The 24,363-nt window shown below is 40.4% G+C and overlaps 1 protein-coding gene across 2 annotated transcripts in view; it reads left to right on the top strand.

Moving 5' to 3' along the window:
- The first annotated feature begins 279 nt into the window (after positions 1-279).
- The window catches only part of wls (Wnt ligand secretion mediator), a 55,935-nt gene continuing 31,851 nt past the window's right edge, over positions 280-24,363 (top strand). The window contains exons 1-2 of one of the 2 annotated variants that reach the window (XM_033028466.1): positions 280-581; positions 14,191-14,463. In XM_033028466.1, coding sequence (XP_032884357.1) covers positions 476-581; positions 14,191-14,463 — 379 coding nt within the window. In that variant the 5' untranslated portion in view covers positions 280-475. The remainder of the gene's footprint in view (positions 582-14,190; positions 14,464-24,363) is intronic. The other variant, XM_033028465.1, reaches the window with a different exon arrangement.

Genomic DNA, 24,363 nt, shown 5'->3' with positions numbered 1-24,363 from the left:
AAATGTGGATTTTCCAGCAGAAATCCCTGGAAGAAAATTACAAGTATGCATCCGTGCTGATTTATTTTCTTCCTTAATTCGAAGGATTAGTTCTTCAGGTATCCGACGGTATCATTTCTGGTAAACGTAACGTAGACTTGGTCAGATTTCCACATCTACGGATAGGCATTTTAATTGGAAATGAATTAGTCAAACGGCACACTAGCATGTGGGTAATACTGTAGCAATCGGCTAAATGGAATCTGGCAAGTCATGTGATTGATTTTTTTTTGTCTTGTGTGTTGTCGGTTTCCCACAGCGCCCCTTTAAAACCAGGCTTGAAGAAAGCGAGAAAGAGAGAGAGAGAGAGTGCTCGTTTGCAGAATCACAGCTCCCGACATTGGAGCTGCGACAAGATCTTTGCTCTGATTAAATTGACTCTAATTAAATTAGTTACTGTTACGGGACGAAAAGAGTGAAAGCAAGATAATAAAAGATGGCAGGCGCAATTATAGAAAATATGAGCACGAAGAAGCTGTGCATTGTTGGAGGGATTTTGCTGATTTTCCAAGTAATTTCCTTTCTGGTAGGAGGTTTGATCGGTAAGTGGCTTCAGCTTGTCGTTTTCTTTTGTTAGCTATTTATTACAGTATCGGTAGCAACGTACTATGATCTAATTAGTCCTGCCATTGTACTTGGGGAGAGGGAGCTGCATGGGCTCTTTGTAGCGGTTCAGTCTAGTGAGTAAAGTGGAAGAAAACTTTTGGCCTACTTTCAGTATCAACTACTTTTTTTCTAAAAGGGCAAAGCGAAGCATGGCGACAAGGCGGCGAAGGAAGGCAGTTTTGTAAATCTTTAAACTCGTTCCCACGCGAACATAGTTTAGGATGAAATTAATGGTAGCATAAGGAATTATTCGGGATGGGGGGGGTTGTTGAAAATATACCTCGTAAAGTTTCCCCTCCATTTCTAGTTCTACACAACTCTATAAGCAAGGCTGAAACCGGCCTGAGTGCATTGCACTGATTTTATTTAATTTTGAAAACTTTTGCTAAATTTTAGAACTCGGAAGTAAACATTTAAAACTGCGCATAATATTAAAACAAAGGTTCTTCAAAATGTAATTTTAATAAATCGGTATGTAATTGCTTTTTAAACGGGAGCAAGTTTTGAAAGTTTTCTATTGTTCTGTGCCATTCCGGTAGAGTTAGGAACTTTCTTGGCCGCACTTCAATGCTTTCAGTTGCGGTCGAGGCGAGATCGGGCAGGTGTGGTCCGGGTGTTTTGTGTGCGCTGTGACAGCGCTGGGGGAGAGGGGGGCACGGAGGGGGATCGTGGAAAATACTGGGCTGAGCCGTGGTATGAATTACAGACAGTTGACTTGGCCATTCCTGAACTCTCCACCACTTCCACTTTATTTGCCGGCTTTGATTTCGAGGATTCGTTGAAGGCGGACGCAGCCTCGGGATCAATTCCCCACCTAGTTATTTAATCCCGTTCAAACGCTTTGATTTCTATTTTCAGTTCATGGGATGCCGTGTAGCGCAAGCCTTGTCGTGAGGTGGAGACCTGCGCCCTCTCAAAACACCGGGGCAGTCAGTGACTGCAGGCACAAAAGACATAGTCTGTAGCCACAATAATTTACCTGCGTGCGTTAGATGTGGCAAGGCAGCGTGGGTTGGGACAGAGACCAGATTAATAACACAATGAGGACTTTTCCCCATGCAAAACAAGGACAAAGATCTGACAAGGAATCCCTGGCCTTTGTTTGGATTTCTACTTTCCACAAAAGACCGGATAATTTAAATGCTACCCACTCCTGATTTTCTTCTTTTGTTTGATTAAATGAGCCGCGGGGAAAAAAAATCGAGGAATCTATCTGATGTTTAGAGACAAATGGAGGAGGAGGAGGAGGAGGAGAGGGGGGGGGGGGGGGTGGAGGCGCTGGACAACTTTTTTTTGCAACATTTGAATGTTCTTTGAAAAGGAAACAATAATGTATAGTAGTTGAATATAGGCACACATTTTAAAAACAGAACAGCTTTTCATATGTTTCCCTTTTGGTGGGCACTGTTTATTCTTGCTGAGGGCTAAACACAAAGGTGATAGATGGTCTTCTGCAATTTCCACATGTTCTCACCTCTCCACCCCAAGTAGACATTGGTGCATTAATCTATCACGAACCTTGGGTAAGAAAAAAACATGAGCCCTGTTTCACACCCATCACAAATCCAGTTTGATAACTATTTCAATAGTTATTAAGAGAGCCAGGGACCTCTCGGATGTTGTGACACTGTTGGAAATATTTTTTTTCCTAAACTCTTATAAATATGTTACATTGACTCCTTAGACTTTCCCTCCTGATTAAACTGCTTTGATCCTGCAGGTGTTATTTGCTAAAATCCACGAGAGAGTGCTCAGTTTTTTATATTAAATTATAATCATTTGGACAGATAGAGTTTAGAGCGATATGGACCAAATGCAGGTAGGTGGAACTCGTCTAGAAGAGGCATCTTGGTTGGCATGGGCAAGTTGGGCCAAAGGGGCTGCTTCTGTGCTGAATGACTAAATGCACAGATGGCAGAAAAATAAGTTGGCTCTGGAATAAGTGTATTAGTAGGGTCAACATGGGTGAAGAGTCTTGACTCGAAACGTTGATTTTCCATTTTACTCCACAGTTGCTCTAGTGAGTTCCTCCAGCATTGTTCCAGCAAGATTTTGCATCGTGCAGAGACATCATTTTGGTCTGCCTGGTGCAAAGGTTGGAACCACTGGGCAGTGGAATATGATTATCTTTGCAGAGGTCAGAAGAACGTTGGGGATCCATTCCATTTTGAAATGAAGTTGTGTAAGGAAATCTTGATACTTGGTACTCTATGGGGTTACACTCTGTGGGTAAACTCTTTCTACTATTGACTGTTTTAAAGACCACTACTACACCACTGTCTCATTCAGTTTCCCATTGAGAAATGAGTCTGATCGCAATACATGCTGTTCAATAACACCAAATGGAAATCAAATAAAAGGAACCAGATGCTTGGTTTTGTTTTTGCTCCTCTCATTAACCAAGGGAGTTGAGACCCTTGCTTTTCCCTTACTTTTGATCTGTCTTTTAACACATTGGGCCTTTTGTGGTTTAAGACGTTAATTTTCAAATTCATCAGTGCAATTGCCCTCTAAGCCACTGGATAAATTAAAACAAACCTTTGAACCAGTAATTGACTTGTGACAGATAGATGAAATAAATACAGTTGTGTAATGCTCATCACATGTTGTTTCTGTGCTGCACATTTTCCAGTATTTACTGTGAAAAAAATATTTTCTAATTAACTTGTACATGTCTGCTGAGAGTAGGATTTTGGTGGAATGTGATGCCCTCTGTATTTGAAAAGCATTGGAGCCATTTAATTAGCTTAGAATTCACACAGAGAACTGTCACGGGCATTTGCTGATCTGCAGGAATCCAAACCTTCAGTAGAAAGGGGAAATATTTGGAAAAGGAAGATAAGCACAGAGATTACTTATTCCAAACTCTGCACACAATTTTACCACTTGGAAAGTTGATCTCTTATAAAATATATTTTGCTTTGTTGATGGGGAGCTATATAATAGGAATTGACAATTGTCTCTATTTCCTGGCCAACCTGAGATCTGCTGAGTTTATTCAGTGGGCGAAGCATTTTTCCCCCAGTCATTTAATTAACCAACAGCTTTGCTCTGAAATTGACCGTCTTAATAATTTAACTCTTCTGTTGAAGATTCCCCCAGAGCATGTGTAGTGCTGTGACTTTTATATTGCAAATATTTTTCTCTATGATATTATGGTTCATGAGTTTGGTTCTGGTTAAGTATTTGCATTGTGATTAAACAGAATTGAAGGACTTTCCTAAAGGCTAAAGAATTTATCCAGTGAGCATGCAAGTCAAATATATTACAACCTAATGAAATCTGGGATCAGACATGGTAGTCTAAATGCCTATTTCCATACAGCAGCATTTAAAAAAAACATTGGTAATTAAATTAAAGAGCTGGTGAGCAAAGATATTGGTACAGAAATTCACTCGGATTATCTCTGACACCTCTCTTCCCTTTCTCGATCTCTCTATCTCCATCACCAGGGACAAAGAATCGATCAACTTCTATTACAAACCTATTGACTTCCACAGTTCATCTGAACTATACCTGGTTGGTTAAGAAGGTTCAATTGTTGGGTATTAATAGTGGAGTAGCAGGATGGATTCAACAGTGGGAGATACCAGAGAGTAATGATGGCTAACTGTCAGGTTGAGGCCGGTGACTAGTGGGGTGCCTCGGGGATCTGTGTTGGGTCCGCTGTTGTTTGTCATATACATCAATGATCTGGATGATGGTGTGTTAAATTGGATTAGTAAATCTGCAGATTATACTAAAATAGGTGGTGTGGATAATGAAGTAGATTTTCAAAGTCTACAGAGAGATTTAGGCCATTTGGAAGAGTGGGCTGAAAGATGGCAGATGGAGTTTAATGCTGATAAGTGTGAGGTGCTACATCTTGGCAGGACAAATCAAAATAGGATGTACATGGTAAATGGTAGCGAATTGAGGAATGCAGTTGAACAGAGGGATCTAGGAATAACTGCATAGTTCCCTGAAGGTGGAATCTCATGTAGATAGGGTGGTAAAGAAAGCTTTTGGTGTGCTGGCCTTTATAAATCAGAGTATAGAAGTTGGGATGTAATGTTAAAATTGTACAAGGCATTGGTGAGGCCAATTCTGGAATATGGTGTACAATTTTGGTCGCCAAATTATAGGAAAGATGTCAACAAAATAGAGAGAGTACAGAGGAGATTTACTAGAATGTTGCCTGGATTTCAGCACCTAAGTTACAGAGAAAGGTTGAACAAGATAGGTCTTTATTCTTTGGAGCGCAGAAGGTTAAGGGGGGACTTGATAGAGGTCTTTAAAATTATGAGAGATAGACAGAGTTGACGTGGATAAGCTTTTTCCATTGAGAGTAGGAAAGATTCAAACAAGAGGACATGATTTGAGAATTAAGGGACAAAAGTTTAGGGGTAACATGAGGGGGAACTTCTTTACTCGGAGAGTGGTAGCTGTGTGGAATGAGCTTCCAGTGGAAGTGGTGGAGGCAGGGTCGATTTTATAATTGAAAAATAAATTAGATAGGTATATGGAGGGTTATGGTCTGAGTGCAGGTAGATGGGACTAGGTGAGAGTAAGTGTTCGGCACGGACTAGAAGGGCCGAGATGGCCTGTTTCCGTGCTGTAATTGTTATATGGTTACCTCCTCCCAACCTACCTCTTGCAAACATGCTATCCCTTACTCTCAACTGCAGATATGTGCGAGGTGTTGCATTTTGTGAAGTTCGACCAGGACAGTCCCTAAACAGTGAATGACAGGACTTTGGGAAGTGTTGCAGAGCAGAGGGATCTAGATCTAAGGAGCTAGTGCAGATACATAGGTGGTCAAGAAGACTTTTGGAACATTGGTCTGTCAGTTAGGGATGTGAGAATAGAAATTGAGATGTAATAGTACTGTTCTGGGTATGGAGAATCTGTAAAGTTATTTGTTCCAAATCATCCAGCGACCTCTGCTAAGTGTGCATATGTGAGGTTATTGGATCAGAATTAAATCTTGCACAGGATGGTTGAGTCAACTACTGTCTCACATGGAGAATGACTGCATGGACAGTGGTCGTCAAAAGTGTTTTATTGTCATATGTCCTGAAACGAAACAATGAAATAATTCTTACTTGCTGCAGCACAACAAATATGTAAATGTTGTACTCTGTAAACACCATAATAAATAGTTTAAAAAAATAATATGTATTTATATTATTTTAAAACAAACAATGATACTGCAAAGACAAAAACAAATGCCGGCAAGTCATGTAATTTGGAGCTTTTTTGGAAGTTAGTTTTCAGGCTCCTATACTTTCTTCCCATTGGCACTAGTGAAATGAGTGTGGCCAGGGTCGTGTGGATCTCTGATGCTGACTGATTTTTTTTTTTTTGAGGCATCAACTTCTGGTAGATTCCTTCCAAGGTCGGAAGGTCTGTATCCATGATGGACGGAACATTGTCCATCACATTTTGCTACCTTCTTCATTCTTGGGCGTTCGAGTTGCCAAACCAGACTGATGCAACCAGTCAATATGCTCTCTATTGTACACTTGTAGAAGTTCAAGGTAGTATTTGTTAACCTACAGAATCTCCCCAAACCTCTATGCCCTAATCTGAACATTCAGCAGGATAACTTAATGGTCTTTATGGCTCACTGTCATAAGGTGGCCCAGGTCAGTTGAATGTTCATTTTCACTAACTTTTTGATGCCACAAATCATCAAAACTGTGTTGCACACTTGAGAATTATACCACAAACAATGTTGATTTACTGCTGTGAAACCAAGCAAAATAATTGGGGGGGGGGGGGTGTCTTTCTACTATACACGTCATGTTCAATTATTTTTAAAAGCTTCTTTGGAGAATGTATGAGGAAGGCTTGTCTCTCTTGCTACTTGTCTGAAGTGTTCTTTTGCTTTCCTGACTGCTAAATTATTATCACCACCTTTCCAGCAGCAAATTAGTGACATGAAGCAGAATTTTTTACTTGCTTTACTTTGCTTAGTGGTTATCCCTGTTCAGTTGTGGAGTTAATTGAGTAGAAAAATTGACATAAAAAATCAAAACACTATGGGGTATGGGAACCAAGTCTTTAATCAGTGTTGATGAGCTTATGGTGAAATATGAAGAGTGAATACTCGTCAAAAGCGTATATATTAGCACTAAACTTATTTGGAATTTTTTTAGGTTGTTGCTTAGGGAACCACACTTCACTGTGTTACCTCATTCTAAAGTCAAAACAATGGGAGGTAAAGATCTGTGAGCCAAATACCTCACTGATGTCGCTGAATAGACATAAATTGACATGGTGGTGGGTGGGTGGGGGCAGACGGCAGACGACAATATTGGTGCATTTTGGGTTACTATTACATTGGATACCATGTAGTTTTAATAAAAAGCACCCCTAATGCAACTTTTCCTAAATTGGAAAGGAAATAATGAGTTTACTAGCTTTTTAATGATCACAAAGTAAAATTTAAACTTTCAGTAAGAAAATTATTGCATAATATTATGCATTGGGTTGACTATGATAATATATTAGAACATAGAACAGTACAGCACAGGAACTTGCCCTTTGGCCCACATTATTTGTGCTGAATACGATGCCGTTTAAACTGATCTCATCTGCCTGAACATGATCATAGAAACATAGAAAACAGGTGCAGGAGTAGGCCATTCAATATGATCATGGCTGATCATCCAACTCAGTATCCTGTACCTGCCTTCTCTCCATACCCCCCTGATCCCCTTAGCCACAAGGGCCACATCTAACTCCCTCTTAAATATAGCCAATGAACTGGCCTCAACTACCTTCTGTGGCAGAGAATTCCACAGATTCACCACTCTCTGTGACAACATCAGGAATAATCTTCTTGCATCTAGCCTGTCCAACCCCTTAAGAATTTTGTAAGTTTCTATAGATCCCCACCCTCAAATGCAAATGTGGCTAAATGTCTATTGTTCATCAGTAATCTTACCTAATTTATCCTGTGGTACTTTGAGCCTCTTTCCATGTCAATGAGGCCTGGTTGAGGATATTGTTAGCTGTTACATCCATTTGCTCATCAGCTGATTTCCAGGATAGACGGTAATAGCTTAAGGCAAAGCCCAAAGGAAGTCAAAAAGTATCATTGTTGTCTGAGACTAATGTCAATGGTCTATGTAGGTAGATAGTAGGTAGAATAATTCTGTATTTGGATGTTAATTAAGTACAATTCCTTCAAAAATGGTTCGTGAAATAAAGTAGTTTCCTGTTTTTCTTGAAGTATAAAGACCATTGAAGTATAAAGGCTTGGTTAGTAAGTAAACATAAAAACAGAAAATAGGTGCAGGAGTAGGCCCTTCAAGCCATTCAATATGTTTGTGGCTGATCATCTAAAATCAGTACCCCATTCCTGCTTTTTCCCATATCCCTTGATTCCTTTTGCCTTAAGTAATAACATTAAGGTCATAAGTGATAGGAGTAGAATTAGGCCATTAGGCTCATCAAGTCTACACTGCCATTCAATCATGGCTGATCAATCCCTCCCTACTAACCCCATTCACCTACCTTCTCCCCATAACCCCATGTACTAATCAAGAATCTGCCGTAAAAATATCCACTGACTTGACCTCCATGGCCTTCTGTGGCAATGAATTCCACAGAACATGAGCCTAATCTTACAAAAAATTTGCAAATGAATATGTGGGCAGCTACACGGGTCAGGCAAAACATTCAATGAAGGCCTTGCTCTGTCGGTCTCGGGTGGATGCAAGAGTTTATTTTGAAGCATAGCAGAGATATCCCTGGTGTCCTAGCCAATATTTGTCTTTCATCTATAACATTTATAAAAAAAAAAAAAAAGATCTGGTCAAGATCACATTATGGTCTGCAGAGAGGTCCTGTACAAAAATTGTCTGCAATATTTATTGTATTGCATTTCACCAATTCATTGGCAATAGTGATTTCAAACAGACCGAATGCATATCCCTTTTATAAGATATTCACACATTTTACGAGAGTAAACTCTTGGACTTCATTTTTCTTTCTGTTGTGCCCTTATCTAATAAGAAAGTCATGAAGCTAGAAATAACATTTCTGAAGATGCAGCATTGATATGAGGCAGGGTAGCCTATTGTATCTCCATAAGTGGCGCTACACTGGTGTAGCGGTAGATGTGCTGCCTTACAGCACCAGAGACATGGGTTCAATCCTGACTATGGGTGCTGCCTGGATGGAGGTTTTACCTTTTTCCCCTGTAACCGGGCGGGTTGTCTCCGGGTGCCTGGTTTTCCAAAGACGTGTAGGGTAATTGGCTTCTGTAAATTGTCCCTAGTGTGTAGGATAGAACTAATATATGGGTGATTGCTAGTTGACATGGAATAACTCGCTGGGCCGAAGTGCCTATTTCCATACTTTATCTCCAAACTCTTAAGTGCCGACTTGCTGAAGCTGTTGTCTCTGCACCATTTTCCTTGATTTTTGTTTCTTTGAAAAATAATTTCTATCTGTTCTTCTGAAATGAATGGAGAAAATTACAAACGCCAAATAAAAATAGTTTATTTATCAGTGGGCAGTCTGTTTGGGTTCAGCGGCCAATGTTCTATTAGTTAAAAGAGTTCTGGATAAGGATGGGTGTGGTCCACAATTTAAAGCTCTATTTTGGTATTTGGTATTAGACAGGAACTTGCAAAAGTTGATTCGGGTATGTTGTTCACTGGCAAATGATTGTCTGGAATATGGGATGTTTTTAAACATGCATGTTTAAGGTATCAAAGTTCCTGTTGGAATGAAAGGCAGTGTCCTTGGATATATCTGAACAGGCCCAGGAGATTTATCTAACTTCATACACCTTAGGATGTCTGCACCTCCTCAACTGTAATATGGACTGTCCAAGACATCTCCATTAACTGTCCTAGCTTCCCTTTACTTTATCCACAGTAATACATCACTAATGGCTTTTCTTGTGCAGATGCAACAAACAAGTTTTAAAGGAACCATTATAGGATGTATTTTAGAAAACTAAACTCAATGGCAAAAACTACTGTGCATTAACAACACTCCAGAGTAGAACATTTTAAAGAAATAAGCCTTTTAATTGAGGATTTACTATTTCCTCTCGGTCATAAAAATGCTAATGGCTTACGTCATCCTTCCTTGTGAATTAAGATCATGTATCAAAACCTATACTTTGTGTTAATTGTTATTTAAAGTAGCATTTTTAAACTCTTGCTACTTTTCTCTGTAATATCCTGGTTTTTGTGGCAGAAGATGGTTTAGTTGTTGCTTGTGATTTCTTTTGATGTGAGCATTGGCTGAGGGTTGGATGATTCTTATTAGAGATGCCCCTCAAATGACCTGATCATGACTTTCTAGTCACTTGGCTGGGGAACAAGGCATTCCAGAATGAATTTGAAGAGCTGAGAGATGGTGTGGAGAGAAGGTGCTCTCTGGGCAGAGAGAAGAGTTAATTTAGCTGCCACGGAGATTAAAGTTTTTAATGTTGACGATAAGTCTACGGAATTGGGGTTGATGATTGGGGATGCAAGGTTTTCAATTTGTGTGCCTTGGACCTTGACCCCTCCACTTAAAGGTTCAAAGCACACAGATTTAAGGTGTTTGAAGCCAAAGATCCTGGATGATGTGGGGAATAACTCTTCTGTGCTGTGAATAAAGGCCTTCACTGGATAATGAACAGGTTCGGTATTTGGAGGAATCCGTAAGTCAATTTTTGTCCAAAAGTATGAAAATGCATAAGAATCACTGTCGTAACTCAATCGCCACATAATTGATTGTCATAGAGTATTGTAATGAATGGCATCTGAAGCACATTACACTGAGGAAGAACACATACCAACAGTGGAGCAAAGGGCAAAACTAGTTCTGCAGCTCATAGGAAAGAAGATATGTCTTTTTAATTTATTGTTATGGGAGCAGAGGTGTCCATAAATCTGGCATTTGTATCCTGGGGGTGGGGTTTATTCACTGCATGCAGTGAGTGAATGATGATTTTGTTGTGCTTTTTAAAAATAAATTGGATAAATATTTTAAAGAGAACATGGTGTATGGGTCTCACTGGGTTACTGCACTAAGCTGATATCATAATATCACTGAACACGCGTCGCAGCGACCTCTGCAGTCCGTCTGTCGTTTTTTTAATTTTTTGTCGCGTTTGAATGAATGTAGTTAAAGTGCTTTTTTTTAAACTGGGTATGTGTGGGGGGGGGGGGGCGGGGGCAGGGCTCGAAATTCATGTTTGCCCGGGTGCCAATGACCACAAAAAATGTCGCCGGGCAACCTAAACGGCGAGTCATTTTGCCCGGCTTGGCAACTTGGTTTATACCGAAGATAAGACACAAAAAAACTGGAGTAACTCCGCGGGTCCGGCAGCATCTCTGGAGAAAAGGAACGTGACGTTTTGTGTCGGCGACGGTTGTGGGAAAGATGCTAAGTGTGGCGTGGCGGAGGGTCGGAGCGAATGACGGGCAGCGGCGGCGGCGCCGACGGCTACATCTCCTTCTCCTCCCGCATCCCCGTCCCGCCCGGCCTGTTAGCGGCAGCTGCTGCCACTCCGCCAAAACAGACCCTTGGAGGAGGGAGGTGTTGGTCAGAGGCGGAAGTAGGGAGAGGCGGGACTGAGGATAGAGTGATCGGGAAGGGTCGAGATGGCCTGTTTCCGTGCTGTAATTGTTATATGGTTATTATATGATCGGAGGAGGAAGACGAGCCAAAACACTCTCGGCAGCCCTGGATCGTAAATTTTTCTTCAGATGCGTTTTCATTTTGTATGTAAAAACCCACGAGAGCCATGGGCGATTTAAAAAAAATTACAGCCAGATTTATCACTTCTGAAACTTTTTAGATGCCAAAGGAATCAAGAAAAAACACAAATAATGCCTTACTGTTGATGAAATGCAGTGAGCAAATGGCCAATGTTCGCCAAGCACTCTGGCTGTTGTTGTCCCTTCAGCTCCCGCTTCTATCTACCGTCATTTCTCCTCACTTTTGGAATTCTGAAGTCTGCTAAATGTCTCACACGCTTGTCCCGATTTCCATAATTATTTACAGTGCAAAAATTGACAATTTCAGCGGGTTTTAACGGGCCCGCTACGCTGGAAACAATGGTAAGTGCCTACCTGCTGTTCATCGTGTGTAATCCATTTGGAGTAGCGTAGCAACAGTACGGGTCATGGGTCGTGACCCGACTGCCGTGAAACCTCCCTATTCATCCTGCACTGATCTCCCTAGCCAACTCGCATTGATTCTCCTGCCACTCCCCATCAATCCTACACTGGTCCCCCAATTCATCCTGTACTGACCCCCCTTCCCATCCATCCTGCACTGCTCATCCCTTCATCCTGCACTGCTTCCCCCCCCCCCCCATCCATCCTGCACAGACCCCCCCCATTCAACCCCACTGACATCCCCCGCGCTCTCCCCTCACAATTTTACCTACTCCAACCAACACTCACAAATTCCCCTGCCTCAATCCATCCAATCCACACCGATTGCCTTCTGAAGCCCCCACCCCCCCACCATCTATCCATCCTGCACTCATTCATACACCCCCCCTCCCAACCCTATTGTGCTGGAAATGTCTTCAGAACTAACATTGACTATGTTTGATAACGGAATGCAATCAAATATGTTTTAATTCCCAATGTTATTATTTGTTTTAATCCATAAAGATGGATTAATTAAATTTTGAACAAGTGAAACATTAAAACCGCAGTGTTCGATTGTCACTGACACGTTATTACAGAATTCATTTTAATGGCAAATCATTGCTGTTAATATGGAGTATCAGTACTGTAGTTATTTAATGAGCAACATTCACAACTATATGTTGGATTTATCCAGGTTTTACTTCTACAGTCAGTCATATACATCACAAATTTGGTCAGGAGATATTTCAGTTGAAGTTTTAACGTTAATTCTAAAGTGGGAATGATGGAAAAAGCGTTTATCAACAATTCTTTTTTAAAATGGTGCTTACAAACTGGGTAACTTCATTGCAACATACATCTAATCTGAATGTCTGGTAATGTGGCGTCTTGACACCTTTAAATATATTACCAAACATTTGCTGCATTTATGTCCTTTGGCCATCTCTTGTTAGTCAGTGTAATGTTTAACCTGTCAGATGGGTATAGTCAGTTTTAACAGCTATTATCATAAAATGCCTTTAGAAAATTCCTTGCAACCTGTATATTTTGTTGTGGATAAATTATGTGGGAAGCGAGAGTGTTTCTGTAACAATAGCAATAACGACCCATGCCATGGCCATGTCATGATAATTTTCGGTCCTTCACAGAAAACATGCTTGCATCAATCTGTAGTGTGCATGGTTAAGCATATATGTTATCAAGGTCCAGAATTTATTGACACAGGTTGATCATACGCTGAATAATCCAACCACATTTTTGTTTGGAAGTGGAAAGAAATAATAAAAATTGCATTAATCGCAATGTGTAAAAAGAGTTGAGATACTGTATTATAATTTTGGTACATGTCATTGTGGTATATATCATGTCTTGATTGGTGAATATATTAGTTTGTGACTTTATTTGAAGCAGAAATAATATGTGAATGCTTCATTGAGCATAATTCCGACTGGTAACTACGCACTTCGTCCGAGCACGCGTCATGCAAGCCATCTTAAATGACCACCTAAAATGTCATTTGGCAACCTAAAAAGCTGCCAAGGTTGCCCGGCTGGCAACAGGGAAAAAAAGTGAAGCGAGAGCCCTGCGGGGGGTGGGGGAAACTTTTAAAATCTTTCCCCTGCACGGAGAACCCGACCTTTTCCCTGTCGGGTCTCCGTTGTCGTTGGGGCCTAGCACCGTGGAGCGGCCTCCAACCGGAACGACCTGAGGCTCCAGTCGCGGAGCTGCGGACTTACCCACCATCGTGAAACTGGCTGAGTGGTGGTGGCGCGCGGCTGCGACCCGACCCTCGGAGATTCGGAGCTCCAACCGCAGGTCTGGTGGACGGTGACACCGGGAGCCCGCGGTCCCTGCTGGGAGACCGCTTTTCGGGGCTTCCGCAACGGCGACTTCTCCCGCCCGAGTTGCGGGGTTGAGGATGACCTGGAGCGGGGCCTTACATCGCCCGGCGCGGCTTTAAATGGCCGCGGGACACTTACCATCGCCCGCCGGGGGCTCCAAGACCCGGAGCGCGGCCTTGCATCACCCAGCGCGGCTTTAATGGCCGCGGGACACCTACCATCGCCCGCCGGGAGCTTTGACATTGACATCGGGAGGAGAATGAGGAGTGCAGGGGAGAGATAAGACTTTGCCTTCTATCACAGTGAGGAGGAGATTCACTGTGATGGATGATTGTGTAAATTGTGTTGTGTCTTGGTTCTTTTTCTTGTGTGTATGACTGCAGAAACCAAATTTCGTTTGAACCTCAATGAGGTTCAAATGACACAAATAAATTGTATTGTATTGATACATGGTTATTGGATCTTTCTATATGGATTATATGTTCCAGTGGAGTTTTTGGAGCTAAAGATCAGAAAAAGTACCTTTTTTGATAACATTAAACTAAATAAATCAATCCAAACTTAATTATATTTCTAATCAATTGTTTCTCATTCAATATTTTCAGCTCCACGTCCAACTATCGGAGTTCAATATCTTGCAACAAAATGTGTGGATGTAAGAAAACATCAGAAGTCCAAGTGGTTCATGCCATGGGGTCCTAACCAATGCGAGAAAAAAATCCAGGATTTTTCTGAAGCTATGAAGCAACAGATAGAAGCCAATGATATTGTGTTTGCAACTCACATCCCGCATCAAAATTGGGAGATGAGTTCCTGGTTTCAATTCCTGTTGGTGGTTTTGCAATTTGAGATTGAATTTCAAATTGACAACAAGATAGGTAAGTGGTGGATTAGGAAGGATGGCTTTTTTAATCATATGCTAAAATTCTGTTTTCAGCAGGAAGACTAGTAAGTTATAAGTAAAAAGTAGTGGATTTTATTCCAATGTGATTCCAGAACTTTGACTAATGGAAAATTGGTAAAGGACCATAAGTAGACTTGTCCACCGTTGAATAAATTCAAGACAGATCCAGTCTTGGCCTCAACACCATTTTCTAGGTTTCTCTTTAAATCCCCTCCAGTTTAAATTTCTATTTATTTTAGCCTTGAATATATTCAATAATTTCACCTTTACAGCTCTCTGGGGTAGATAATTTAAAAAATACACAGCCCTTTGGGAGAGAAGAAATTCCTCCATCTGCATTTTGAAAACAGTAAACCCTTATTCTGAATCTACACCATGTATTCTCACCATCCGCCTTGTCAGTCCTGCACAGAATCTTGTACGGTTCAATGAGATCACCTCTCATTCTTCCATCCTGCAATGTGAATGCTTCATTGCTTCATCAATGCATTGCTTCATCAATGCAATGCCCAATCTACTTATCCTCTCTTTACACATGACTCCTTCATCTCTGAATCAATGTAGTGAACTTTCTGTGCACTAAATCCAGTCTAATCACATCCATCCTTTAATTACAGAAATCAAAATTGTAGGCAGTACTCCTGGTGTGTTTTGCCAGGACTCTATAAAGTTGCATCAAAACTTACCATTTTAATTTTCATATCCTTTGAAATAGAGGCCAACAATTTATTGGCCTTTCTAATTACTTCAGTCCCCACTTTTTGTAGTCCCATCCAGTTTGCCTACTAATTTTGTTTGTTTGTTCATTCTTCTTTCCAGTATGAATAACCACACATTTACCTGATGCTGTACTCTACTCTTGCACTCATTTATCTCCATTCCCCCAGGTGAATCATGCAAATCTGGTAAATTGTGTAAACCATTAACTGGAGTACTCCTGAGAAATGTTACTGTTAAAGACTGATTTTGTTTGCATGAGAATTTTTTAAATTTAAATGTGGCATAATCTGGTAGACTCTATTTTGTTCCTTGTGACCACATCTGCGGCAAGTGACGGTTGATCGAGGAACTTGGGCTCAAAATTGATGACATGGAATCTGAGCTTTAAAGACTGTGGCTCATCAGGAACGGGGAGAATTACCGGGAGGCTGTGTTTCTGAAGGCTGTTACACCTTTTAAGATTGTCTACTTCCAATGTCTGTGGTCAGGAGAAAGAGGGTGTGACTGAGTGTGGCAGGTAGGGGAATCCAAGAGACAGAAGCTTGAGTGGGTCAAACAGGTCTGAGATTAGTGTTCCCTGCGTGGAGGAGAGTGGGGGGGGGCCATAGGAAGGATGAGCAACCTAATCAGGAAGCTATTCAAGAGGGGAGAGAGAAGATAAGTTGTTATTGGGGATACTATAGTCAGGGGAATAGACAATTCTCTATCATGAGATCGAGAGTCCCAAAGGCTGTATTGCCTGCCTGGTGCCTGGATTTGGGACATCTCATCTGACCTGTAAAGGAAGTTGGAGTGGGAAGGGAAAGATACAGTCCCCGTGATCCATGTGGGCACCAATGACGTAGGGTGAACAATGAAAGGGGTTCTGCTCAGGAAATTTGGGCAGCTAGGGACTAATTTACAAAGCAGAACCAAAAAGGATAATCTCTGGATTGCTACCTGATCCATGAGTACAGGGGCTACAAGATTAGGGAGTATTTCGAGTGGGTTAGAGAGTGATGTGGGAGAAGTAGGTTTGAATTTGTAGAACACTGGCATCAGTACTGGAGAAGAAGGGAGCTGTTCCGATGGGACGGACTACACCTCAACCTCGCTGGGACCAGGGTCCTGGCAAATCGTATAGATAAGACTTTAAACTAAAGAATTGGCGAAGTATGGATAAATTTAAAGGGAAAGAGCGTGCAGGAGAGTTTACTGAAGTCTCCCGAATCAGAAAAGGGACAGAAAATTTAGAAGGGGATGAGTCTAACATCAGGCAACATGGGGACCAATTTGAGAAGAGGGGTGGTGAATACAGAACTGAAAGTTTTATATTTGAATGCTTGGTTGGAATAGACAAAACAACGTGGATACGATTATAGCACAGTTAGAAATTGTCAGGAACGACATTGTGGACATCAGAGTTGTGGCTGAAATAAACTGGAATAAAAGTGAAATCATGACATTAAAACCTCAAGAACCTACACATTTATTGAAGTTCCCCTTTAAAATCGCAACAGAAAAATTTAAATATTTGGGTATTCAGATTACTAGAAAATATAAACCATCATTCAACGCTAATTTTATACCTTTATTAAATAAACTTAATACGCTGATTAAATTTTGGAAAAGACTTCCTTTTTCATTATTAGGTAGAATAAATGCAATAAAAATGATCTTCCTACCACAATTACTATACCTATTTCAGTCAGTAATTGTACCAAAATATAAAATTACTCTAATATTACTAATATTACTAATTTTATTTGGGACTATAGATCACATAGAATTACAAAAAAACACTTATGTAAACCAAAAGAGGTCGGGGGACTTTCACTTCCGAATTTTATGTATTATTACTGGGCAGTGCATATTAAGAATATAATTTATTGGCTGGATAGTTCTACCCAACAGACAGAATGGATAAAAATGGAGAAAGAGGATTGTCATCTTTGTAATATAGGAACGATCCTCTTCTCCCCGAAAAAACTGAATAACACAATATATAAGAAGAACCCAATTATATATGGTACAATAAGAATTTGGAAACAAATAAAATTATCTTTAAAATTAAGAAATTTATCATTGTTAATGCCAATAGCGAATAACCCTTTATTTAAACCATCTCTTATTGATAAGACATATAACCAATGGGGAAAGTCTCGGAATTAGAAGGATCGGGGATATGTAAGAAATGGGAAACCTACAATCATTCCAACAATTACAATTAAAATTTAAACTGAAAAACAACCAATATTTTAAATATCTTCAGATTTGTGATTTCATGAAAAAATATATACAAGGATATCAAAAAATAACTCCTGAATTATTGGAAGAAGCAATGAATATTGAAGGTGACTCACAAAAATTAATATCATATTTATATAATAGTATTCTAAATATAGAACTACCATCGACAGAGGTACTTAGAGAAGAGTGGGAACGGGAACTAATGATAAAAATTACGAAGGTTACATGGGAAAAGTACTTGATATATATTCACAAATGTTCGATTAATGTAAGACATAATCTAATTCAATTTAAAATTTTACATAGATTATATTATTCAAAAACAAGATTGAACAAATTTTATCCAAATATATTCGCCATTTGTGATAAATGTCTATCCCAAAATGCAACTATAATGCACTCCTTAGTTTCCTGCATAAAACTTTATAGATTTTGGAGTGATATTTTCAAAATATTTACAAAATTATTTAAGATAAGAATGGAACCTAATACTGAAATGATTATATTTGGCGTAATGGAAGTTGGGAATAAATTGAACATTTATTATTATTGAACATCTCAAAATTTATTTTTTAACTATGGTTTAATAATAGCAAAAAAATTAATACTTAAATTTTGGAAAAATACATCAATACCAACGCTTAAAATGTGGATTGCAAGTATGTTGGACACCGCACATCTTGAGCAAATGCGATTCCTCCTAATGGATAAATCAGACCAATTCATAACGACTTGGTCTCCATTTGTCGTCTTTTTGGAATCATATGGTGCAACACAATCGTAAAAAATAACTGTTTCAGGACTGGACGAGGGTTGGTCAAGAATATAAACAATGATCTTATTTATTTATTTATTTTTTTAAATTCTCTTTTTTCTATTTTCTTTTTCTCAACTTTCTTCACTCATTCGTCTTTTTTCTTTTTCTTCACACACTATATATCTCACGTCTTTCTATCCTTTACTATCTAATTTCTTTTTCTTATTCTAATCTTTCTTTAATATAACAAAAAAAAGAAGAAGCTGTACATAAAATGTATTATGAAAATATATATTAGGCACTTTGGTGCCATATGATTGTACTTCTAATAAAATAAAATATTTTTAAAAAAATTATTAAAAAAAGAGTTGTGGCTGAAGGAGCTGGGAGCTCAACATCCTAGGCTACACATCCTATTGAAAAGACAGGAAGGTGGGCTTTGCTGGTAAGAAATGAAACCTAATCCATACCAAGAAACGACTTAGGATCAATAGATGTAGAATCCTTGTAGGTAGCGTTAAGAAACTGCAAGGGTAAAAAGACCATGATGGGAATTGTATATAGGGCTCCGAATCATAGTCGGGTGTAGATTGCAAATTACATTATAGGATTGAAAAGGCATGTAAGAAAGGGAATGTTACAGTGGTCATGAGGGTTTTCAATATGCAGGTAGACTGGGAAAATTAGCTGGGTACTGGATCCCAAGAGAAGGAATTTGTAGAATGCCTATGAGATGGCTTTTTGGAGCAACTCGTGGTCGTTCCCACTAGGCAATTCTGGATTTGTTGTGTAATGAACCTGATTTGATTAGGGAGTTTAAGGTGAAGAAACTCCAAGGAGACAGTACTCATAATGTAGAGCTGGCTAAAGTTGATTGTGAAGGACGCCAGCAGGAATAACAGTGGAGCAGCAATGGCAGGTTTCTGGGAGTCATTGGGAAGATTTGGGATATTTTCATTCAAACGTGGAAGAAACCTACTAAGGAGAGAATGAGGTGACCACGGCTGACAGGAAGTCAAAGACAGCATAAAAGCAAAAGAGAATGTGTGTAACATGGCAAAGATTAACATGAAGGATTGGGAAGCTTTTTTAAAAAAAAAAACAACAAAAGGTAACTAAAAAAGCAATCTATATCCAGATGCACACTTCAACAGCCCCTTTCAGTGTCTACAACTCTAGTAATCTTGGATTGACACAGAATGCTGGAATAATTCAGCAAGACCGTCAGCATCTCGGGAGAAAAAGGATGGATGACGTTTTGAATCAGAACCCTTCTTGACACTATAGGTCCAATCTATTAGTCTTGGTATTGTCTGCAGATTTACTATCCAATCCATCTACTTTTGTGTCCAAGTCATTTTTCCATATCACAAACTAAGCGGTCCCAGCGTAGATCCCCGCGCGACATCACTGGTCTCGTGCTTCCAGCCAGAATAACGCCCTTCCACCACTACCCTGTCCTCGAGTTCTGAATCCATCCAGCCAAATCATTGTTAATCCTGTGTTTCTTAACCTTCTGCATTGGCCTAGGATGGGGGGCCTTGATCAAATGCCTTACTAAAATCCATGTAAACAACAATCACCACCCTACTTTCGTCGATCACCTCCTCAAAACCAAGTCTTCAAATTCATGACATGACCTGCCCTGCCATGTTCAAAGCCATGCTCACAGTTGCTAACCACCCCATTCTCTTCCAAATGGGAGTAAATCCTAACGCAAATAATCCACTCCAATAGCTTCTAAATGACTGTGAGGCTCTGAATAACTGCAGTATATTTTCAGAAAGTACACACTGTTACCATAATATGCCAGTGGTGAAGGGAATAAATATTAAGGTTGCAGATATAATGTCAATCATGCAGACTGTTTTATCCTTTACATTGTTGACGTCTATGAATGGTGTTGAAGCTGGACTCGTCTAGGCTGGTGGAGAGTCTTCATCACACACCCGATAAGTGCCTTTCTATGTAGTGGATGGGCTTTGGGGAGGGGGGGGGGGGTCGTAAATTCATAAATGATAGGAGTGGAATTAGGCCATTCAGTCCATCAGATCTACTCTGCCATTCAATCATGGATTATCTATCTCTTCCTCTCAACCCCATTCTCCTGCCTTCTCCCTGTTCGCCACAGGATATTCAGCCTCAGACCTGCTTTTTGTGGCACAATGTTTGTTATTATCATTGATCTCCAAAATGTTGATGGTGTGTCACGGGTAAATGGTTAGCTCCCCTTGTAAGATATGGCTACTACATAACACTTGTGCCTCATGAATATTACTTGCCACTGATTAGTCCACGTTTGAAAGTTGTCTGGTTCTTGTTGCGTGCACGCATTAAGGGCCTGTCCCAATTAGGCGAGTGCAGGAAACTCTGCGCTCGCCACATGGTCGCCACATGTTCGCTGGTGGTCTCTGGTGAGTCTCCTTCATGGTGGCGAGGAGTTCCCGCATTCTGGTAACTAGTCGCGGCATCAGTATGGTGCAGCAAACCTTTCAACATGTTGAAACATTTTCTGTGACCAAAAATTGGTCACCATAGAGAAAATTGATACTTTTGTAGTTGTAGGTGCAGTGGTAGTGGGGTCGCCATGTCATTGTAGGTAGTCGAGATAGACGTAGGTAGTTTTAGTTAATCTCCTTTGCTGACCGGGCATTTTCATTCACTCATTGGGGAAAAAAATCGTAAGCACGATTTTTCAGAAGCGACCGGTAATGTTAAATGACCGGTAAACTTCACAGCTGGCTTATTAAAAGTTGTCCGGCTTCTTAAAAGTGTCGCCACTCCTTCTTTCTCTGTGACGCATCTCCGTACCCACCCCCCCCCCCCGCGGCCTAACATCGTGGAGTGGTGTGGCCGTTCCTGGAGACCAGCCCAGAGCTTCAAGCTGCGGGCGGGGACTTTAACATCGGGGAGTGGGAGATCCTTTGTTGAGGAGCGCCAGCGAAAGTGCTCCGACGGGGCCTGTGGACTTTTAACACCGAGGCTGATTCGGAGCTCCATGCTGTTCTGTTCTGTTCTGAGTGTTCTGATCCGTCCCGATACCGGAGTTTCAATCATCGCGATGCGAGGGCTTGAACATCGGACCGTCGGCAGTGCGACTGCGGAGGGTTCAAAGGTCACATGGGTGAACAAAGGAGGAAGATGACTGAACTTTTGCCTTCCATCACAGTGAAGAATGTTGATTCCACTGTGGTGGATGTTTATGTTACATTTTATTTTATGTGGCTGCGTGTATTGTTGCTTTTCACTTAGTGTGGTTGTATGGTAACTCAAATTTCTCTGTACCTTAATTGGTTAAGTGACAATAAACATAAACTTGAACTTAACTCACTACAAATATAATAATCAGAAACAAAGCCCTTGTCTTTTGTTTTATTTTCTTCCCCATCTGCAATCCAGGAGTGCTGAGACCAAGTGTAAATGTTCAAAATAAGTCTTCATTGTTTGGGGAATGCACACCTTTAAGTATGTTTTTAAATTTATTCAAGGCTGTATTTGGCAATTGCGAAATGACTATTTCCTCTGGCTAGCGTCATCAAGGTTTAGTCAATGTAAAATGATCTCATCGCCGATGACGTTCTTCCTGCACATTACCATAATGAATGGCGTTGTTAAAGTGCACTTTTGGATTTCAAGTGTAATACGAGGTTTTGTTCTCCAGTTTGCTTGTGACCTCACACTGGCAATGCAAGCCAAGCACAAAGGTGGGAATGGGAAGGTGAGTTAGTAATGGTGCTCCAGTAGGTCTTGGCAGACAGTGTGTATTCAGTGAAAGGGTTGCCAATCAACACATGGTCTAGCCAAAGTAAAGGAGACCACATCCAGGTGAGTCATACACAACATGTTTAAACCAATTTTGTGTGGTGGTGATAAGCAAGATTTGCTATCCAGTGGAGTTGCTGGTGTATTGGATATTGGAGAGAAAAGCATATTAAAAGAGTATTAAGCAAACGCATGAAAGGTTGGGCTCAAGTAATGGCCAGAGCAAAATACTGCTGAAGGGAATTGGGAGGCAGGCAATATCTCTGGAGGGAAATGAACGATTCTGTTCCCTGCACAGATGCTCTCTGACCTGCTAAGTTCCTCCAGCAATTCGTTTTTTTGCATCAAATTCCAGCATCTGCAGGCCTTTTGTCATCTAAAAGATAACCAGTGAGTAAGATCCAAGCATCGATTTTGAAAGAACTGCAGACTTTAACATCGTGGAGCTCACGGTCCCTGGTTGGAGACCGACTTCGGGAGCTCCAGGCCGCAGGAGCTTCGAATGCCCCGACGCGGGGGCTTCGATCGCCCCGACTGCGGATGGTTCGACTGCCCCGACCGCGGGAGGATAAAGAGAGAAGAAGATTGGATTTTATTGCCTTCCATCACAGTGAGGAATCCGCTGTGGTGGATTTTTATGTTAACTTTTATGTAGTGGTGTGTTGGTATTTTTTAGTATGGCTGTATGGTAAATCAAATATCACTGTACCTTAAATGGTACACATGACAATAAAAGACCATGAACATTAATTGTCACAAGAGTGGATGGAGAGTGAATTAATACATGACCAAAGTCATACTAAATATTCTTGACTCTAGATGCAGCAGGCAGTCAGAACTACTACTTAGACTGCTTGAGTTTTGATTGAGTCTGAAAGTAATTGATAAAAGAGTTAGCAAAATCTGCAAATAGTAATCTTATCCCTATGGGTGAAATGAAGCTTATTCATGGAATCGGGATGAAATAAATACTCTACTTCAACAACATTTGGCAGTTATCCAGCAACAACACAGCTGTTGAAGTGGATTAGTTGTCAGGGGTGACAGACACTGTGGAGTGACAGAATATTAGATTGCATGCACCCCAGGCTGTGAAGTACTTGCATTAATCTGGCATTCGCACACAACTAGTTTTCTGTTCTGTTTTTCCATAAAGACAAACTCCACAAAAAGTCTTTGTATCAATGATTTATGATCTATTTTTTATCTCGCTTCTGTTTTGACATGTTGAGATCTTTCATTTGAATAGGTATGGACTTGGCATATATTGAAAATTCATATAATGAAACTAAGGGAGGGAGGGTGGGGTTTTTTTTTCCCGATTCTTGATCAAGAAAAACACTGTGCATTTGGCTAAATTGGCACAGACGGAAAATTACACAGTTTATCATAGTTGTATCAGTTGTTTCAACACTAGGTCGAGGGAAATTCTCCATGATCACCTTGTATGGTCCTAATATGGTGGATGGATTTCTTGTCAATATTGGCATTAAAAATGGTCAGGCGTATAAATAAAAAATGCGCATTTTATCATGTTGGATTTCATAACATTAATAACATTTTAAATTAGCTTTTTTTTTTTCCACGAGTGAGGCAAATATTTCAGATCCATGGTAAGTGAGATGGGGTAATCCCCTTCACAACCGAAGGTCTGCACTTGTTGACCAGCCTCAACTGTTGCCATTTTAATTTTAAAAGGAGGTGATCTGATGCCTGTGGATCAGACTCCAGAAGTTAATCACTTCAGGATGGTGATGTTTCTAATACAGTACCATTTGTTTCCAAATAAATCATACTGCTGAAAAAGGACTATAAAAGGGATAAAGATTGTGCAATCTAAAAGCAAATAATGAGTGGTGTGGTTCACTGTTAGATCTCTGTAATACGATCCCAAATCATGCAGTACATGCACAACATCAAGTGACCTTGACTTACTGAGTTCCCTCTGGTATTTCTCATCAGTTATTCGTGTATAGAAACGTTCCATTACGAAACAAGCATACTAGTTTCGTCATTGTACGAATCACTGTTTAATTCATATGTGGTGGGTGCCATTTGATTTTTTTTAAATAATTTGATAAACCTAAATTGTTACTGTTTTAAGATTGCTTTTACGTGGTGGTATTTTCAGATTTGTTCCAGATTGTTGTCGCTCAGAGCCAGCAGTGTTGATGGGCTGAATAGTGACTTTCTTTCCTGTAAAGTTCTGCATTCCTGGTTCCCTGAAACCACTGACAAGTCTGGCATGGGCATGCAGATGGCCAAACCTTTCCACCATATTTTAAGTGTGAGGTTAAGCAGTAGCGGCCTGTCCGTGACGAGAATGACTGCTTGAAATCAATGGATAACAGGAAAAGCACAAATGTAAGTTCCATCCTTAAGGTCATTGCTCGAAAGTGCCTTCCT

This window comes from Amblyraja radiata, chromosome 10, assembly GCF_010909765.2.
Source record: "Amblyraja radiata isolate CabotCenter1 chromosome 10, sAmbRad1.1.pri, whole genome shotgun sequence".
NCBI classification, from domain to species: domain Eukaryota; kingdom Metazoa; phylum Chordata; class Chondrichthyes; order Rajiformes; family Rajidae; genus Amblyraja; species Amblyraja radiata.
This window is presented reverse-complemented; position numbering and strand designations above follow the sequence as displayed.